Below are 17,825 nucleotides of genomic sequence, written 5' to 3' on the forward strand. Positions count from 1 at the left end.
ACTTACAACCATGAGTAGAGGCAGAGAGGAAGGTGGTAGAGGATAGAGCTAAGACCGCCCAATAAGCAAAGGCTGGGATATCAAGGCCTTCAAAAATTTCTCAAAGAGCCAAGCAATGTGAAAAGAGGAAGAAGGACAAGGTGATGCCAAAAGAACAATAGGCCCAAGTGGAGAGGAGGTAAAAGTACAAAAACGATCCTCCTAAATGGGCTAGGCAGGCGGATCCCCCACTACCACAAACAACTCAAAAAAAAAAACGGAGATGGAAGCCAGACACAATTGCTTTGCAAGAGATGCAAAAGTATTAGAAGAGCAGTAAACCAATCATACCCAAAGAGGCCTTATGTTGGGTGGTAAGAGAGATAATGGGTGAATATAGTGATTCCATTGTACACATACAACATGCAACTTTACTGGCCCTACAAGATGCCACCAAAGATATTTTGGTGCAACTATTTCAAGATTGCATTTTTTGTACGGTGCATGTTAAGCACGTAGCCTTGAAAAATAAGGATTTAGCTCTAGCAATCAATTTCCACAATGAAGGATGCCTTCATAAGAATTAGTTTATCACATTTACTCTCTCTTGATGAGATTTATAGTCTTTTCATATAATATCAAAGAATTGAATTTCTACCATTCTGTGCAATTGTAATACTTGATATTGTAGATTGTGTTTTTTTAAATGTTTCATTAGGGAAAATTTGGACGCACAAAGGGGCCTTATAAGGAGTTTGATTACCTCTCTCATGTTCAATGTCAGGATAAGAGCAAGGCCAGGGAGTCATGGAGTAGGCCAAGGGCCAGACTAGGCAATGCTCCTAGTCCTTTTCCCTAGCTGGATTCCCTTTGGATTCCCAGCTCTAGTCACCCCTAGGCTTTACACTGGTATCAAGAGCCAAGTTGCTTTTGTTGGAAAAGTGGGCAGGGTGATTCTAAGCCAAAAAATCCTTTTGCATGCTGCATGCCGTGGAGAGTCTCTACACTGGTATCAAGAGCCAAGTTGCTTTTTTGGGAAAAGAGGGCATGGTGATTCTAAGCCAAAAAAGCCTTTTGCATGTTGCATGCCGTGGAGAGTCTCTCTTGCTAAGGGAGGAAGGCGGAGTGGACAAGCGTGTGCACGGGGGTTGGGAAGGGGAAGCCCTCGGGTGAAGGTGCAGCAAATTGGCTACGGAGGGGCTCAATAGGAGTTCTACGGCGCACTGAGCATTTCTCGACACTAGAGTGAATTAACCCAGAGATGCCCCAAATGTGGACTACTGAGGTCAATGTAAGGTGACAGGGGATGAGCCATAGGGACAAGGCATTGTTAGGAAAATGGACATCACAATGCGAGAAAAGGTTGTGAGATTTTTCCTTCTCAACTCAAACATCATGTAAATGTGGCTAGAGGGGTACGAAGGGGAAAAGCAACAACGCTTGACAGATCGCCTCCAATTCAAGCGCAACCGTGCCACTAGAAACCTTACTTTTCAAGATCATCTTCAGAAATTGCTTGGCTTTCAAACTGGGTGGTGGTTAGATGAGACAGTCTCAGAGGTAAAGAGGAATGGAGTGTTGATAACTGAAGAGGAAGAGGAGATGCCAAGGGGTTGCAATTGGCATGTATATTTTCACAACTTCCTTTTCGAGCTCCAAATGATCACATTACTTTAATAACTTTATGTCTATTTTAATTTTGTGGTTGCAATATTACAACTATGGAGCTTTGTGGTCGCATGGAAAACACTTTAGAGTGGAACACATCGACAAAAAAAGGGTCACTTTTGACAGTGATGTTAGGGAGAGCTTCATCCAAGAAAGTAGGAGCAGTGCGAGGGATGAGAACACAAAGACTAGCCAACTTGAATACTTTGGATACATCCAAGACATCTTGAAGATTATCTTTATAAAGTTTGATATTTTTATCTTTGATGTCAAGTGGTTCAAAGTTATTACCAACAGCCCTAATGCAATTGTGCAGAAAGACAAGAGTGGATTGATTCAAGTGAGCTCTAGGTGGATGTTGACAAATGTGGAGGATACATTTGTACTTTTGAAGCATTGTGAACAAGTTGTGCTCACACTAGATCCACTGTGGAGAGAAAATGATGAAATTGATCTCTCTAAACCGCGCTTGCTCTATGTTGTTCAAGTTGCTCCACGGAGAAAGCAAGTGTGTAAAGGATTGGAAGTTGAGGTTGAAGAGGTGATTAATGAGCAAAGTGCATGGACGACGGATGATATATGTTTAGATTTTGAGTTGGAGGTCAGTGGTTGAGAATATGCCTGAACCTAGAGATGAAGTGTCAAATACTGAAGCTGATGTGGAGAGCGACGAAGAAGTAGGGTTTGATGACCAAAATGCAGAAGTACAAATTGAGATAGACATCTTTTGTGCATCAAATTTCATAGAAGATGAGAGATTAACTAATTTTTTTTTCTAGGATCTCTTTTGTAAAACTCTTTTTATTAGTCTACAATACACTTTATATTCATTCATTTGTGTTGGCAATTTGTTTATATGTTATTTGTGTTGGTTAAGCATTTCTTCAATAAACTAACGTATTTTGTGGGTGTTATTTGTGTACCTGTAGCCATGGCCGATGACGATGAGCCATACTCTCCTAGTTTTAGTGTTCGTATCACTCCGATCGGAATGTCACCCGAGCAGATGGGTCTATTTTTTATAGAGTTCCCACTAGATTGTGATGGCATAGAGCCTTTGGGCAATAGGTTCCTCTAGACCTACTATGACCGACCCTACGCCCAGGACTAGTGTGGTCCCTACACCCATGAGTGGTTCATCCTCGAGATGAGGTAGGCTTTGTTCTCGAGGTGGTGGTTGCTATTGACGCGGTTCTACCGATGTGTCCACACCATCAAGAGAGCATCCCCCACTATCTTCAGTAGATAGTTCACCAATTGACACACCACGTACACCTTGGGGATCACACGAGCATGATCCTAGCAAGGTGTACAAGAGTAGGGATGGGGATGTCGGGGTAGATAGGGTCGGAAAGGCCATGCAACAAAGGACTCAACAGCTCTACACAATTTAATTTGGTCACTCTATGATGGAGGTTTGGGATAATCTTGACGATGAAAGAAATAGTTACATCGTCGAGACCATTCACAGAGAGTACAGGCTGATAGAGGGGTACGATCCAGTCTTGAATGGATGGATTTTGGACGTGGAAAAGGCCACAATGCCACACCATTGTTCAGAGGTGAGAGACAGGTACAATGCCAGAAGTCCAAAGCTGGCATGGTTGGACTCAGAAGAGTGGGTGCGGATTGGACGAGAGACACAAGACAATCTAGAGAGATTTCAACAGTAGAGAGATGCAGCCAGAGCACGTTTGGAGTCTATTGGAGCGTCACATCTTGGGAGTGGAGTCTATGACATACTTCGACATGAGTTTGTAAGTATTATATGTATGCTTTGAATTGTTGAAAATATATATGAAGTTTGAAGATTTATCTCATGATTAAACCGTAATTTTCTAGGAAGTTACCATGAAGTGCCTTCCGACATGCCTAGAGGAGAAGTATGGATACAAGCATGGAATTGTGGCCCTTTTGACCTAGCTACAGGAGGAGGGAGAGGACGTCAATTGGGAGGCATTACCATGACGTCCTTCTGGATACAATCTTACTCAATCATCATCATACAGTCTTCTTTGTACATTCTTTTTTTCAGTTGTGGGCTTCTTGATACAATCTTACTTAGTGATTGTTTGCATGTACAATTTTTTAGTGCTTATGTTTATGGTTTTACATTCCATTTGTGATTATGATTTGTTTTTCAATCATGGTATGGCAGAGAGGTTATGGTTATGGTATGGCACAGAGGTTTTGGTCATGGTTTGGCAATCAAGTTATGGTTATGGTTTTGCAATGATGGTATGTCAATCATGGTATGGTTAGGGTTTGGCAATCAAGTTATGGTTATGGTTTTCAGTGATGGTATGGCAATCATGTGATGGTTATGGTTTGGCAATCCGTTTATGGTTATGGTTATGGTTATTATGGTTATGGTATGACAAGCAAGTTATGGTAATGGTTATGCTATGGGAAGTGGGTTAGGATTATGGTTTTGCAGTTTTTGAGTCATGTTTTAATTATGCATAAAAAATCTTTATGCCGTTGTGCCTATGGTTTGGGAGTTGACATTATGGTTATGATTTTGAGAACTTGTCATGATTAACCTTTTGATTTTGTGGTTTTGTTCTTTTTATAATTTTTATAATCTGTATACCCCCGCTCTTTAGCGTCAACTTGTAGGTGGAGTGCGGTTTCTCCTTTGGGTAGAGAGGGATGTTTTCTGTTGCTACAGTACATGCAACTACAGTTCTCAACCCTCTCCGCCCAAAAAAAACGTTTGCAGGTTTGGTCGTCGGAACAGAGTTCGGTATACGTGTCGGTATAGGCCTCGGAACAACCACCAATATTAGATAAAATTTCCGGTGCTAATAACTGCCTATCTCCAGGCGTAGATAATTGCGTGTGTTCGGGTGGTTGTTCCCGATATATATATCGATGCTGTGATACGGGAGTTTATTGTGATGCTTATCTCATCGTATTTTACTTTTAAAGAAACGTTGTCTTGTCGATATCTGCGTCGATTTTTTTGCGACGTGCTATAGTGTGGCCCATGAGAGAGAATCACTTTAAAATATTCCACCCTTACTCTCAGTTTAGTTGAGTTGACACGGCCCGATGTAGTTCCGTGCCAAGCAAGATTATTTGACCTAATACATTTGTAGCTACCACCACCTAAATTGAATGTTCTCCCAATTATAGCAATGGAAATATAACTGTGAAGGCAACTATCTATTATAAACAACAAAACTTCCCTCTCATTGCTTCTTGCACAAGCTATGACCTTAATTATGTTTGGATATACTCATTGGTAGTGATGTAGTGAAATTAGATTTACAAATAATTTGCTCGAAGATTCTCTTTAATGCTCCATCATATGGTATGTTACTTAATATTGTATGTCATCCCTACTAATGTTTCTAATATCCTTTTTTGATGGGATAAGGTTAAGCTAATGTATTAGGCATGGATTTTCTTTTAAATTTTATTATGCAAGTTACCTAAATTAAACCACCCATCATTAATTTCTTTATTTAGAGCTACTATTTGACCTTCGTATTGTTATCACACAACGCTAATCTCTACTAACTCCCATCCCTACATTGTAAACAACTCTCATCACAAACTTTTAAAATGTTAATGCATTTAGTGTGTGCTTCAATTAGTTTTACAATTGATAAGAAGTCATTTTTACTGGTTTATCTTTGAGAACTACTATTGCAGATAAAACTACATGCAATGGTGTCACGTAAGAGAACCTCTAGATATAAATTTTTACACAAACCCTTGGTCACATTACGTAGCACACTGGTTGAGACATTGTACATTGTCATGGCAAGGATATTGAATTGGAATGGAACAATTTCTACACATGTTAGAGCTCCTACTCTTGAAGAGGGCAGGACTCTCCACTCCACACCTTGTTATGGAAACTTATGGCTATTGACACGTGTAATTAGAGTGCCTACGCCTCATGCAGCATGACTCTCCACTTTGCAATAATGATATGGAAATTTATGGATGTGGATACATGTGTACTTGAGTGCCTACACTTGGTAAGATAGTACTCTCTGTGGTTACATTATATGTGTAACTCGCCCACCACATTTGGTATGGATTGATATGAAATGTTGCACTTTGTACCTATGCACATTGACGTCATGCACTTCCATCACATAATCTCCACATGTTACACATTTTTTCACTTTTAAATTACTTCCTACTAATCATTGTTACTCTTCTGGTTTTCAGCAACTCAGTGTGTTATGCAAGCATGTACTTAGCATCTTGTACCTCACACTGGACCCCACCACTTATGTACCTTGCAGCTGAGGACAATTTCTTTTCCTACCTCAGAGTATGTTATGGATAAAGGATATGTACATTTATTACTCAGCTTCTTATTACCAGCTATGGCCATTTATGTCCGACCAGCCAATGTGTATTCATTTTTGAGCATTAAGAATCTATAAAATAAATATGTGCAAGAGGGAAATGCTCAGTCTTGCATGTGGGGACATTGTACCCAGTGCTTGTGTGTTGTTTTTCTTCTGTCTTCTCTTCTCCCTCACCATCTTGGTGTAGCACTTTGCTTTAGGAGATCCGCATGGGTTCCCACACTCTCTTCCACTCTCTATCTCTCTCTGATCGAGTGCAATCTTGATTATGTGATTGATTAGTTTGATGGTTTGTAGCATGTTATTTTGGTATTTTGCAAGGTCACCTCGGCTCCGAATATAACACAATAGTTGGCACCATTGTTGGGGAGCAATAGCCTACGCTAGTGTAATTATGGCATAATTGGATAGGTTTCCTCACTAATTGCACATGTGTTAATGGTTTTGTGAATTTTGGATGTGTCTGCATAAAGCAATGTGTTCAATTTCTTGTAATTTGATAGAAAGTCTTGCTAATTGTGTACCTACACATTCTAATTTCACACTACCCCCTTGGTAATTTCACTATACACACTAGTTTTCTACTAATTGCACTAACATTTTGTGCTTATGCTTTGATGTTTGCCTAATTAGAGGCTTGGATTGCATTTGAACAATGTCAGTTTCTGCTAACAATTTGTTGATTTTGGAATGCAAGATTAGGCTTTGGAGCATCAACAAAATCGGCCTACACATTGTGTTATCGATGATTGGAGGGTGCCATTGGACTCAAATCTTGTGCGATATGCTGAGTCGTTATCAATTTGTGATTTGGATTTTTTGATTGGAATGTTTGCATGTCGTCGTAATGCCCAAACTTTCCTAGAATTGAATGTGAAAATAAGAATTGTGAATTTGCCTAATTGCATGTTTGGATGCTAAATTGCAATTGTGTGCATCAAAATCAAGTGTGTGTATGCCTAACTTTAATTGTGTGGTGCGTACGGGGAAGGGGAGGAGCATGAGACGATGTTGGTGGAGCAACCTCAGGAACTATAGAGTGAGGATCTCCTTATTGTTCATATAGAACAAATAAGGTCATGTACACACGTGGGCAGACAATCGGCCGGACACTGGACGTCTGGCCCTGGGAAAGGAGTAGCGCCTTTACCCCAACTCAATTGCACACTGTTTAGACCTGTTTTTCTAGAAAGTGACTCTTGCAACAACAATGTGCATAATGCATCAAACTTGATAGCTTTAGAATTTTTTTGGGTCATAAGCCTCCAAGTACTAGCAAAAGTATGGTAAGAATCTGACAAAGCATCAAGAATGGTCTGCATAAGAGAACTATCAGAAATGACTTCAATCGCAGAAATAAGTTACTCATTGATATCCTCATGTCCATTTCATCTTCCTCATGCATAATCTTTGACTCTATCTTTTTAGGTAGCAATGCAATTTTGGCCTCATTGCAGCTTGCATAAAGACCAACTAGAATATCCCAAGCCCTTTTTTGCAGATTTAGTTGAACAAATGTGAGGAGTGATAGTGCAATTCACCTGTTATGCAATCAATGCATCAACGTGCACATCTCTTACATCCCAATTTGCTTGCTCACTCGTAGGCAAAACAACTCTGGCAACAACAACCTTGGGATGTACATCAATGCCCTGTACAACATTCGACACGCCCTTTGACACAAGAACATGTTGCATCATGGAAGCCCATATTGAGTAGTTGTCCGCATCCAATTTACCTCAGTAGCAAACATCTTGAACACATTTGTGTTGTTGTCAACCGTGGCAAATGCATGCACCTAATTGAAAACTACCTGAAAAGAGGAGAATTGACGCGGGACTAATGTGTACTATGCAACACAACCCAAAGAAGATTGTAAGGGGCCTATTATGCGAAAAAAACAAGTGACAAAACTTTTGCACAAAAGGACAAAATTGCTTACGGAGTACTGCTTGTAGTGGAAACGAAGGCTGAAGTGAGCTAGAATCAAAAATTTGAGATCACTAAAATCTTAAAAAATGAGTAGGAGTGTGTGGGCGATGCTGGTGACTGAGCTCAAGAGGATGCAACCTGCTCTGATGCCAATTGTTAGAACTAGGGTTGCAGGGAAATGAAAACAGCTTGGAGAATATGAAGGAAGCTCAAGGCACATAATAAAGAGTATATTACTTAGTGTGCAATGGAAAGATAAGTTGGCCCTAGAGTGACAGGCGTATATACAATGCATGGGGGGAAAAACCTCCTAGTGAGGGGAAAAATGCCCCGGAGGTCCTAAGTGTGTTCACACACATCACTACCATGTGTATAATGTAACACCTAGTATGGTGGATTTGGGGTGACGCTTGATGGAAAAGCATTTAAATGGTTTTAAAAGATAGAAAACTAAACAGTCACTGACCTACCCACATTGGGAAGTAGGTTTGTGGTAGTATTCTTGACAATGGGAATCAAACAGAACACTATCTCTCAAATTTAAAGCTTTAAATAAAAGACAACAGAGATATTGAATGATTGCACAAGAAGATTTGAACAATATGTTGTGTGGTGTCCTAGGAGGGAGTTATTGGGTAAGAAAGACTAGTATTAGTCTTATTTTGGAAGTCTCAACAAGAGGCTTCCTAAGATCTCGCTCTTCTTGGAGAGGTAGAGAAATCCCATAAGCACTAAGTTTTTGAGTAACTTCGGCTTGCAAGGCAGGGTTGCCGCCATAGCTTGTTGCAGCCTAGTAACAAGACAGTTCACAAACAGTGGTGCATCATCAGTAGCACCTCCATGTGCAAAATCAAGAGTGTCAATATTCACTCTACTCTCTTTATTATTGTCAGTCAGGCTAACTAAACTTGTGTATATGCTACTTTGTGCTTTGGTACCCTTGAAAACCTTAGTTGCTACTCTTCTTTAAAGACCTTTGAAAATTAGCTCTCAAGCAACCACACCCGTGGTTTAGAGACTGTTGATTGCAAAGAGTAATGGATAGGGTCTAACATTGCTCGATTGATTATGGTTCCTGTTGAGCTTGCTAGTAGCTCAATAATGGTTAAGCCGAAGGCAAGTCACAAAAGGATCCATTATTAAGTCTATAGCTCCCAACAATGTACCTCAAGCTAAGTCTTTTTCAACCAAGCTAATAGATCCATGTCCCACTTACCCTCTTGCAATGAACATGTCCAACCTTTCATGAAAAACTTAAGGACCTAGGCTTCTTAAGCAAGAAAATAAAAATCAATAGCTCCGATATCAATGTAATGGAACATGGCTATAACATTGATTGTAGCAGAAATTGAAATAAGAATAGTGAGCATTTCCTTTAAGAGAATTCTTAAAGAGCACAAGAACAGTAAATGATCAAAGGTAGCAAGATGAACACTACACCTAATTATCTTGGCATCAATAATACTTGTAAAAGAGAGAGAGAGAAAGGATTAGAGAAATTGACAACAATTGAGGTCCGAATTTATGTGGAGCTGGTCCCCCCTCCAAAAGGATTTTGTATTATAGATTCCCCCATAAAGAGAGACTTGGTACAATACAAGCTTGTGTTCCTTGAGACCTCATTGGTGCAATGAAGATGGTAGACTTCATACACCAGAATTATGCCCTTAACTATCTTGCAAAAGCAGTAACACTAGTCCTGTAATTGGACACTCAAGTGTCCTGAGACACTAAAGTTTCTTGTGACCACATGAATTTTGTCCTTTTGTTAAAATGCACACTTTAAGCCAATTTTCCCATAAAACATAATGTACATTTAGAGTATGACTCCAAAAATATCATGAAATTTTGGTTTGGGTCAAGTGGTGAGTGCTAGTGGGTTAAAATTTCAAGATCTATGTGCTCATGTTTTTCATTGTCGACCTTGCATGGCTATGGAACTCTCACCTTGGGGCTGAAGTGATGCCTGCCATTGGATCTCCATGGCAATTTAACGCACAAGATCTTTGGATCTTAGACGCATTGTAAGTGAAAGTAAAGCCTTATCACGTTGAAATTTGAATTTCTTGAGCAAAATAGAAAACCCAGCCAAAACCTGCAACGCAGCACAGAGGTAAAACATCGCTCGGTAATCCTCCCCAATATGCTAATTTTCTTTTTGATGGTTGTTCTAATAATGTGAATGTGGAAATTCACGATGCATCTAGAAAGGCTGAGAGGAATCATGCAAATAATTCATGATGCTAATGGCGACGTAGAGAGTAGTCATGGTCGTGGCAAGGGCTACAAGATTCTCAAAAAGCGTGGAAAAGTGTAGCAGATGCTTGTTACAAAAGGTCGGAAATCAAGTATCCATGAAGCAGGTGATTCTTGCGATGAGCATGGATCTGTGGGAGAAGAAAATGAATGCAAGCATGAGATTTTGAAGGCGAAAGGGCCAGTCTTGCGGGACAGTGATGATGAGTCCAATTGGTCTAATGTGACTATGCCATCAAGGAAGAGTGGTGATAAGATGCATGTTGATCCTGAAGGTACATTTAGAGTGCTTCCCACATTTGTAGATATTGGAGGTCTAGACTTGGGAAAAGTACCAAGAGCGCTCACAGAAATTCAGCTTTTTATAGCATTGTTCCCGTTAGACTTGATTGACATGATTGTGGGTGAGACAAAGAGATATGCATTGGAAAAGAAAGAACAAGACTTATGTAAGTATGACTCCACAAGAAGGTGAAATGACCTTGACAGACACTATTTTCTGCAGTTTCTAGGTGTTTCTCTTGGCATGGCTTTGCAGTATATGCCAGACAAGAATTATTATTGGAAAGGGGAAACTTGTGGTGTCATGCATTATCCAAACTATGCTGAGAAAATGGGGCAAATTGGGTACCAATAGATAAAGTGTTTCTTGCATGTAAGAGATAACTCTCAAAGGCCACTTCTTAGATTGTGAGAGTATAAGCTATGGCGAGTCTTTCCATTAGAGGAAAAGTTGAATGCAATGTTTCAATTGCACTTCAATTGTGGGGAAAATGTGACTGTTGATGAGAGGATTATACCGTCTAAACGTAAGTTGAATCCATGTAGGGTATATAATCCCAAGAAGCCTCACAAGTTTGGGATTCAGTTATGGAACTTATGTGATTCTGAGACTGGGTATAATTATTCCTTTTGTTTGTATGAAAATTTCCTTGTGCAGAGCTTTCATATAATGTTGCATCTATGCTTGCAAAGGATTTGAAATAAAAAGGTCATCATGTGTTCTTTGATAGGTGTTTTACATGAGTCAATCTCTTGATGTATTTGACCGTACAAGGGAATGGTGCTACAGGTATTTACATGACTAACATGGAAAACTTTTTGGATTTTCAGTTGTTGCATATTGAGCACCGTGAGCGTGGTTCTTCTTGATTTGCATGGTTTTCTTGAGACTTATAAAGGATTTACAATAAGAGGTTCACACATGGACGATCACCCAAGTTGGATTGACCCCAACATCTTCTTGCATGTAGTTGGATGGACGAAAAGACGAATTTTTTTTTTCCAATGTCTATGGTATGCAAAGTGGTGAAGTATTGAGGTATATAGGAAGTGGTCATAGAGTTGCCCTTACTTGTCCAAACATATCCATCCAGTATATAACAAGAACAAAGCAGGTTGTGATGTATTTGATAGTATGGTCTTGGGATCTGGGTACAGTTTAGAGGCTACTATACCTGGTTGGAAGTGGTGGCATGCATTGTTTAAGGGCATGTCGGATTCTGTTTTTGCTGTGTACATAATTTGGAAGTGTTTGCATGGAAAAAAATGTAAATCGGTTTCAGTTTATGATTCGTTTGCAATAACAACTTGTTGATAACAACTTTGCAGGGATTCTCACATGTAAGGCAATTTTGTAAACAAGTGGTCCGATGGAAGGACATAAGCTGATGAAGTTGAGTGCAAAGGCAAGAAAGCTTTGCTTTGTATGTGCCAATAAATGGAAAAGGGCTATCTGTGAAGGAAAACAAGTGGTTGGGTCGAAGCCATCAAGGACACTTTATGGTATCCCTAAATGTAAGAAATACCGTTGCATAGATCCTTGCTTTTCGGAATACCATGTCATGGTGGGGTATGATCGCATGGGTGTAGCTGGAAAGCAAGTTGGGCAATCCTATCCAGTGAAATTTGAGCTGGTTCTTGAGGCTATGTTGCTACCAATTTATGTCTTGATTGTATTTCACTTGTGGCTTTGACATTGAATTCAGAGGTTGAATTGTTTTTCTTAGTCATAAGCTAAGATTCTCAACTTGTTCTCCATTGTGACATGTATACCATATGTATCAATGTCGACTTGAAGAGCCATATGCATTTTTGGATTTGCTATTTTGGTGAGTGTCACCATAAAACAAAATTTTTCATACATGAAAATGATTTTTCTGGAAGTGATAGTTGATCATCTATCATTCCCTAACTTGCAAAGAGGTCTTACAAATTTACAATTCATTCAAATGATTTTTTTTTGAAAGAAAATTATGTATGCGGTAAAATGCAGATCAATGTTTTATACCATGTGATACTTGAGAGGTTTTATGTAAAGGTCATTTAGCTTTTTTGGTTTGTCTAATAATACTCTCATCTTGTATGTAAAACCCCTTAAAAAGGAGTTGGTCAAATGATCCATGACAAAGTTGCTAGAATTTTTTGCAAAAAACCCAAAAATGATACTGTAGTGTCCTTTTTGGTACCAAACTAGTGTTAATGTATCCCCAACCTCAATCCCAAGCCCTCAAACACCAGCTTCAAAGGTGAAGACTAGAGCTAGCAAGGAGTGAGGGAAGGTCTCCTCCCTTGTATTAATCTTGTAGCTTAGCATAGCATAGTATCATAGTAGTGGAGATGAAGAAGATGAAAAGATTTTTCTTTGGAGCATGGCTCTTGGTTGCATTTGCATTCCATAGCCAAGAAGTGGTGATGTAGGCTCTCAACTTCTCAATAAGCTTGGAGAAGGAGATGAAGTTCTTGCTTCAGACCAAGAGAGTGTGTGTGAGGTTGTATATCTTGCAATCACACCCCCTCCTTGCTTGGGTCGACCCCTGTATCTAGCTCATGCTTGAAGCTCATTGGATCATGTCAAGCCTACCCAACCACAAGCCTAGGTTTCAAGCAATAGAGGTAGACTTTGGACAAGGTTCCACCTTTCCCCTTTGATAGAAAGAGCTTGAATAATGCTTAAACATTTAATTAAGCCCTAGAATACCTTAAGGTCCTAGGTCTAAGGACTTTTAACACTAACCTTTGGAGGTCTTTAATGAAGCTAACCCTAAGGTCTTTTAAACTCCATTATCTGGTCATTTCTCTTTGATTGACCATCTCCCTTTTGGACGTGTTACCTTCTCTCCCTTTCGTCTCATGCTGAGCTAGATCGAAAAGCACATGTCTATATTCTAACTCTTGTTCCCACTTATTTTCCCACATTAAATGATCAGTTCAGTATGAGAAAATCATTTGGGTTAGTTAGGTATTAGATTTTATGATTAGATTTTATGACAATGTCCATCCATGTTCTCAACTGTATAAAGAGAAAGATTCTTGATGGTACACAAAGACGATTGATGCCACTTACTGCTATACTGCTCAACCTGCGTTTTGGCTTAATGAGGAAGATAACGTTGCAAAGCTTGAGAGGAGTTGGCTTACGTGACAAAAATGATGACTACTAGCATAGTAGCATAGTAGTGGAGATGAAGAAGTTGGAAAGCTTTTGCTTTGGATCACGGCTCTTGGTTGGATTTGCATTCCATAGCCAAGAAGTGCTGGTGTAGGTTCTCAACTTCTCAGCAAGCTTGGAGAAGGTGATGAAGTTCTTGCATCACACCAAGAGTGTGTGTGTGAGGGCGTATATGTTGAAAGCACACCCCCTCCTTGCTTGGGTCGACCCCTCCTTCTAGCTCATGCTTCAAGCTCATTGGCTCATGTCCAGCCTACCCAATCACAAGCCTAGGTCATTTCAAGCAGTAGAGGTAGACTTTGAACAATTTTCCTCCTTTCCCCTTTGAGAGAGACCTTGAATAATTCTTAAACAATTAATTAAACAAACTAAATTATCATTGGACCCCTTTAGAGGCCAACCAATAGGCTTTAGGCGCCTTATGAGGGCAACATGGGGGGGAGCTTGACATGTGTGCTTGTTGCCTCTTTTGTCTTGGGTTTGCCTTGAGTGAGTGAGTGTGTGTGTCATCTTTTAAATCATAGAGGTATCAAATCCTATCCTTTAATACGTGTCCACAGTTTGCATGACATGATAATGATGCTTCTAGCAAGTGTGCTTTAGACATTGTCGAGAAGTGCCTAGTGCGGTTGGCCTTTGATTGTGAGAGTTCGCAACAAAATTAAACGAGTCACAAAATATTTGAAGAAAAAGACACACCAAAAAAGAACAAAAATCCAGCCATGAAAGCTTTACTCTAAAAGAGAACCAAGATCAACTCGAAACTCTTGTGTTTGTGATGATTGGGTGTAGCCTCACTCCTAATTGCACAAATACAATGTATGTTTGCCCTATTAAAACCCTTTCTTGCTCCTTGAATTCTTCGTCAAGGCCATTTTATGGAAGCTTCAACACTTTCATAGACAAACTTACATACCTTTTCGAAGATAAGAAAACCTAAGTGGAACCCTCGTACGCTCAAACATGGGGTTAGAGCAATGCACGAATGCACTAGTGACTGCATAGAAGAAGTATCCCTTCACAGAGAGGCTAAATGAGCTGGTATTCCTCTTGTAAAATGTTACTCCAACTATCATAGTCATGGAAATGTCAGTGATGTGGCCTTTTGAGTCATTGTTGACCATTTTTGGGTCATTTTGATGACCATTTTTTGTCATTTTAAGCTAGGAAATGTCCTTTTTTCCTCATAAAAAGCCCAAACGAGTTGGAAAAATTTCCTAAAATTGGAAAACTTGCACTACAATTAAATTACACGTTGAACCTCATTTTTCCACTTGGAAATCACTTTAGATACATCGTTTATGGCTGTAGACAAATTCTGTTGTTTTGGGTTGAAATCGTCCGCACTGAACTTTCTAGGTGAAACAAGTGTGCCATCTCCATGCACTCGAGAAAAGATCAATCAAATAGGGTTGCACTCGAGAAGAGATCAAGCAGAAGAAATTAAAAGTGAGGTGAACATTTTGTTTTCACATTATAAGCGTGCCACAAGATGACAACGTGAGATCGTGTTGTGTAATATTGTAATTTTTTTGCAAAATGTAGTTATGAATGTGTGATCTTACTTCACCCCTTTTCTGAAGATCAACAATACGCTTCCTCCTTTTTTAATTTTGATGGCTTTGGAATGCCCTTGTCTTCAAATAACATGCAATGCCCTAGATTGACACTCGAAGGGCGGATCCACAGTGGAGGGGTGGAACCCCAGTCCAATATTGTCGTCAACAAACGAGGATTGAAAGGCTCAACTTTGCCGAAATCGACAGAGTTAGAAAACAAATTGGCTATCCCTGCCTCGTCTAGTTAAAGGTCTCCTTTGCACTGGCAGGAGTTGGCCTATGCGACAAAACTGATGACGATTGGCAAGGGTTCTACCCCCGCCGTGCGGATGCGCCCGAATTATTAGTGCTAGTGCGGATGGGGACTAAAATGAATATTTGTTAATTCCCAATTTCCCATTTATAAAAAATGTGTGCGACCTTATTAGCTAAAGTTAGAAAAGCTACTTCAACCTTTTGCAAAATCTTGTTTTTCAAAGGTAACCTAAAGTTGACCGACCGAAAGCAAGGTTAGTATATAAAGGATGAGAAGGCAATTCCAAAGGTGATTCAAAAATGACGAACGCAGGTGTGCTCATTGTAGTCATAGTGGTGGCTGCGTTTATGGTGGCGAGTGGGAGCGCAGGAGTACAGCACCGCGTAGGCAACGAGAACGGATGGAGTCTCCGCACCAACTTCACGGCCTGGACGCTTGAGCACCATATCCATGTGGGCGACACCCTGCGTAAGTAGAGAGAGAGAGAGAGAGAGCAGCTTATGTGTGTGTGTTTTTGTGTGTGCAGTGTTTGAGTATAATCCACAGCTCCACAACGTGCTGCTCTTGAGCCCACTTGACTGGGCCTTGTGCATCGTTAACGCCACCAAGGAGCGCCCCCTCTCTTCATGGACGAAAGCGGCTACACCATCTTCGGCCCCCTGCAGCAAGCAGGAATCTACCACTGCACATGTGGCCGCGCCGACCATTGTGACGAGGGCATGAAGCTTGGCGTCTACGTCCGCCTGCTTCCGGGCCACCCCTCCGAGGCCGCCCCCACTCCTCCTGATCTCGACTACCCCACTCCACCTCCAATCGATAATCCTGATCTCGACTACCCCACTCCACCTCCAATCGATACTCCTGATCTCAACTACCCCACTCCACCTCCAATCGACTACTCCTAAAGTCGGCCCACTCCGGTCTTTCCCCTCTCCCATATCTACTCCCGTCCTTCCCCATTCCCTCTTGTGCATCTGCTACATCCTCTCCTTCATTATGGGCCACAACATCATTGTCATGCATGAAGAAGCGGGCCTGCTCTTTTTTTTTCCCTTCGTTTTTTGATGTATAAATAAAGAACAAAGATTTTTGGATTCTCTCTCTCTCTCTCTCTCTCTCTCTCTCTCTCTCTCCCTCTCCCCCCTTCCCTTCTCCTTTGCTTTGTGGAATTGAATCATATAATAACAGTATGTACAATAGGTCCACTAGGGCTTTCCTACTTAGCTCCTGTGGTGTCAAAGTCAACTCATCTTCATTCATTCTGTCATTGATTAAGTTCAAAGTGATAGAAGACCTGAAGATTTTATACTTTTCATACATAAAAGTATTCTTATAGTTCATATGAACGATAAGAACCAAATTCTAAAGGAGTGTAAACATCTATGCATCCCTTCATCTTCTGTCTTAATGAATGCAAATGTTTATATTGTATCTAGTCACTTTAATTCCCCATGCAGTCTATCCACCAAAGCATTGAGCATTTGGGCAAAACCTAGTCCTTGTCTCTTGCATCTATGTCTTGATTGATTGGCACTTGTTTCCCATTGATACAGGCTCTCGATGAATTTTTAGCTTGTACCTTCTTCTCATGTGCAAAAAGGGAAGAGCAATTCCCGGAGAGTCCACCCCTTGATCAATAAAGCTTGACCCTTTTTTGTACATATGAAGAGTTTCTTTCCCTAACACCAAAGCAGGAGGTTTGTGAAAAACAAAACTCCAATACAATGATTCTTGGCCTATGGAATTCCAAAAATACCTCGCACGCCCTTGCCAAATGAGCTTGGAGGCAACCATCTTCCAAAATTTAATAAGCATGGTAGAGACGTCATACCCACGTTTAATTATAGCAACAGAGAACAATTTCTCCCATGTAGGCAAAGTCTTAGTGCCGTGAAAATATACAACAGGATGTTCAAATGCAAACCAAATACATTCAACCCAATCTCTCTTTCTTTCCAACACATACTGTACTAATGTTTTCCTCCTAGCCACTACATGGGTGTCAAGTTCTAATATGCCCAATCCCCCATGATGTCAGGGTCGAGTTCACTAGGCGATCAAAGCAGGTGAGGATTTATTCTTTCCCCACAAGAACATAGCTAGGACTGAGTTAAATTTTTGAAACTAAGCCTTGGACCAATCAATGAGTGGCAAAGAGTAGAGGATCTAAGGGATCAAAACGCTCGAAAGTATTTAGACTCTAATATGCAAAGGCCACTCCTTACAGTGCTCGGAAGCTATTTTTTGATACACCCTATCCAGGACCCATCCCTACAAGATTTTCTAAGACACATGGACTCCAATAGGATAACTTTAATGACTAAATATTGTACAAGTAGTAATTCTCTATCCCCTCCATATTTATGCATGAAAGTTCGTAGCACTGACAT

At 40.4% G+C, this 17,825-nt stretch overlaps 1 protein-coding gene and 1 pseudogene across 1 annotated transcript; both read left to right on the plus strand.

Moving 5' to 3' along the window:
* The first annotated feature begins 3,056 nt into the window (after positions 1-3,056).
* On the plus strand, positions 3,057-11,151 carry LOC147449264 (uncharacterized; annotated as a pseudogene).
* A 4,910-nt stretch (positions 11,152-16,061) lies between these two features.
* On the plus strand, positions 16,062-16,340 carry LOC147449265 (uncharacterized). The gene has a single exon (XM_086522585.1). The coding sequence runs from the start codon at positions 16,062-16,064 to the stop codon at positions 16,338-16,340; it is 279 nt and encodes a 92-aa protein (XP_086378711.1).
* The last annotated feature ends 1,485 nt before the right edge of the window (positions 16,341-17,825 follow it).

The sequence above is a fragment of the Adiantum capillus-veneris genome, chromosome 10, assembly GCF_014529385.1.
Source record: "Adiantum capillus-veneris isolate H3 chromosome 10, ASM1452938v2, whole genome shotgun sequence".
Classification (NCBI taxonomy): Eukaryota; Viridiplantae; Streptophyta; class Polypodiopsida; order Polypodiales; family Pteridaceae; genus Adiantum; species Adiantum capillus-veneris.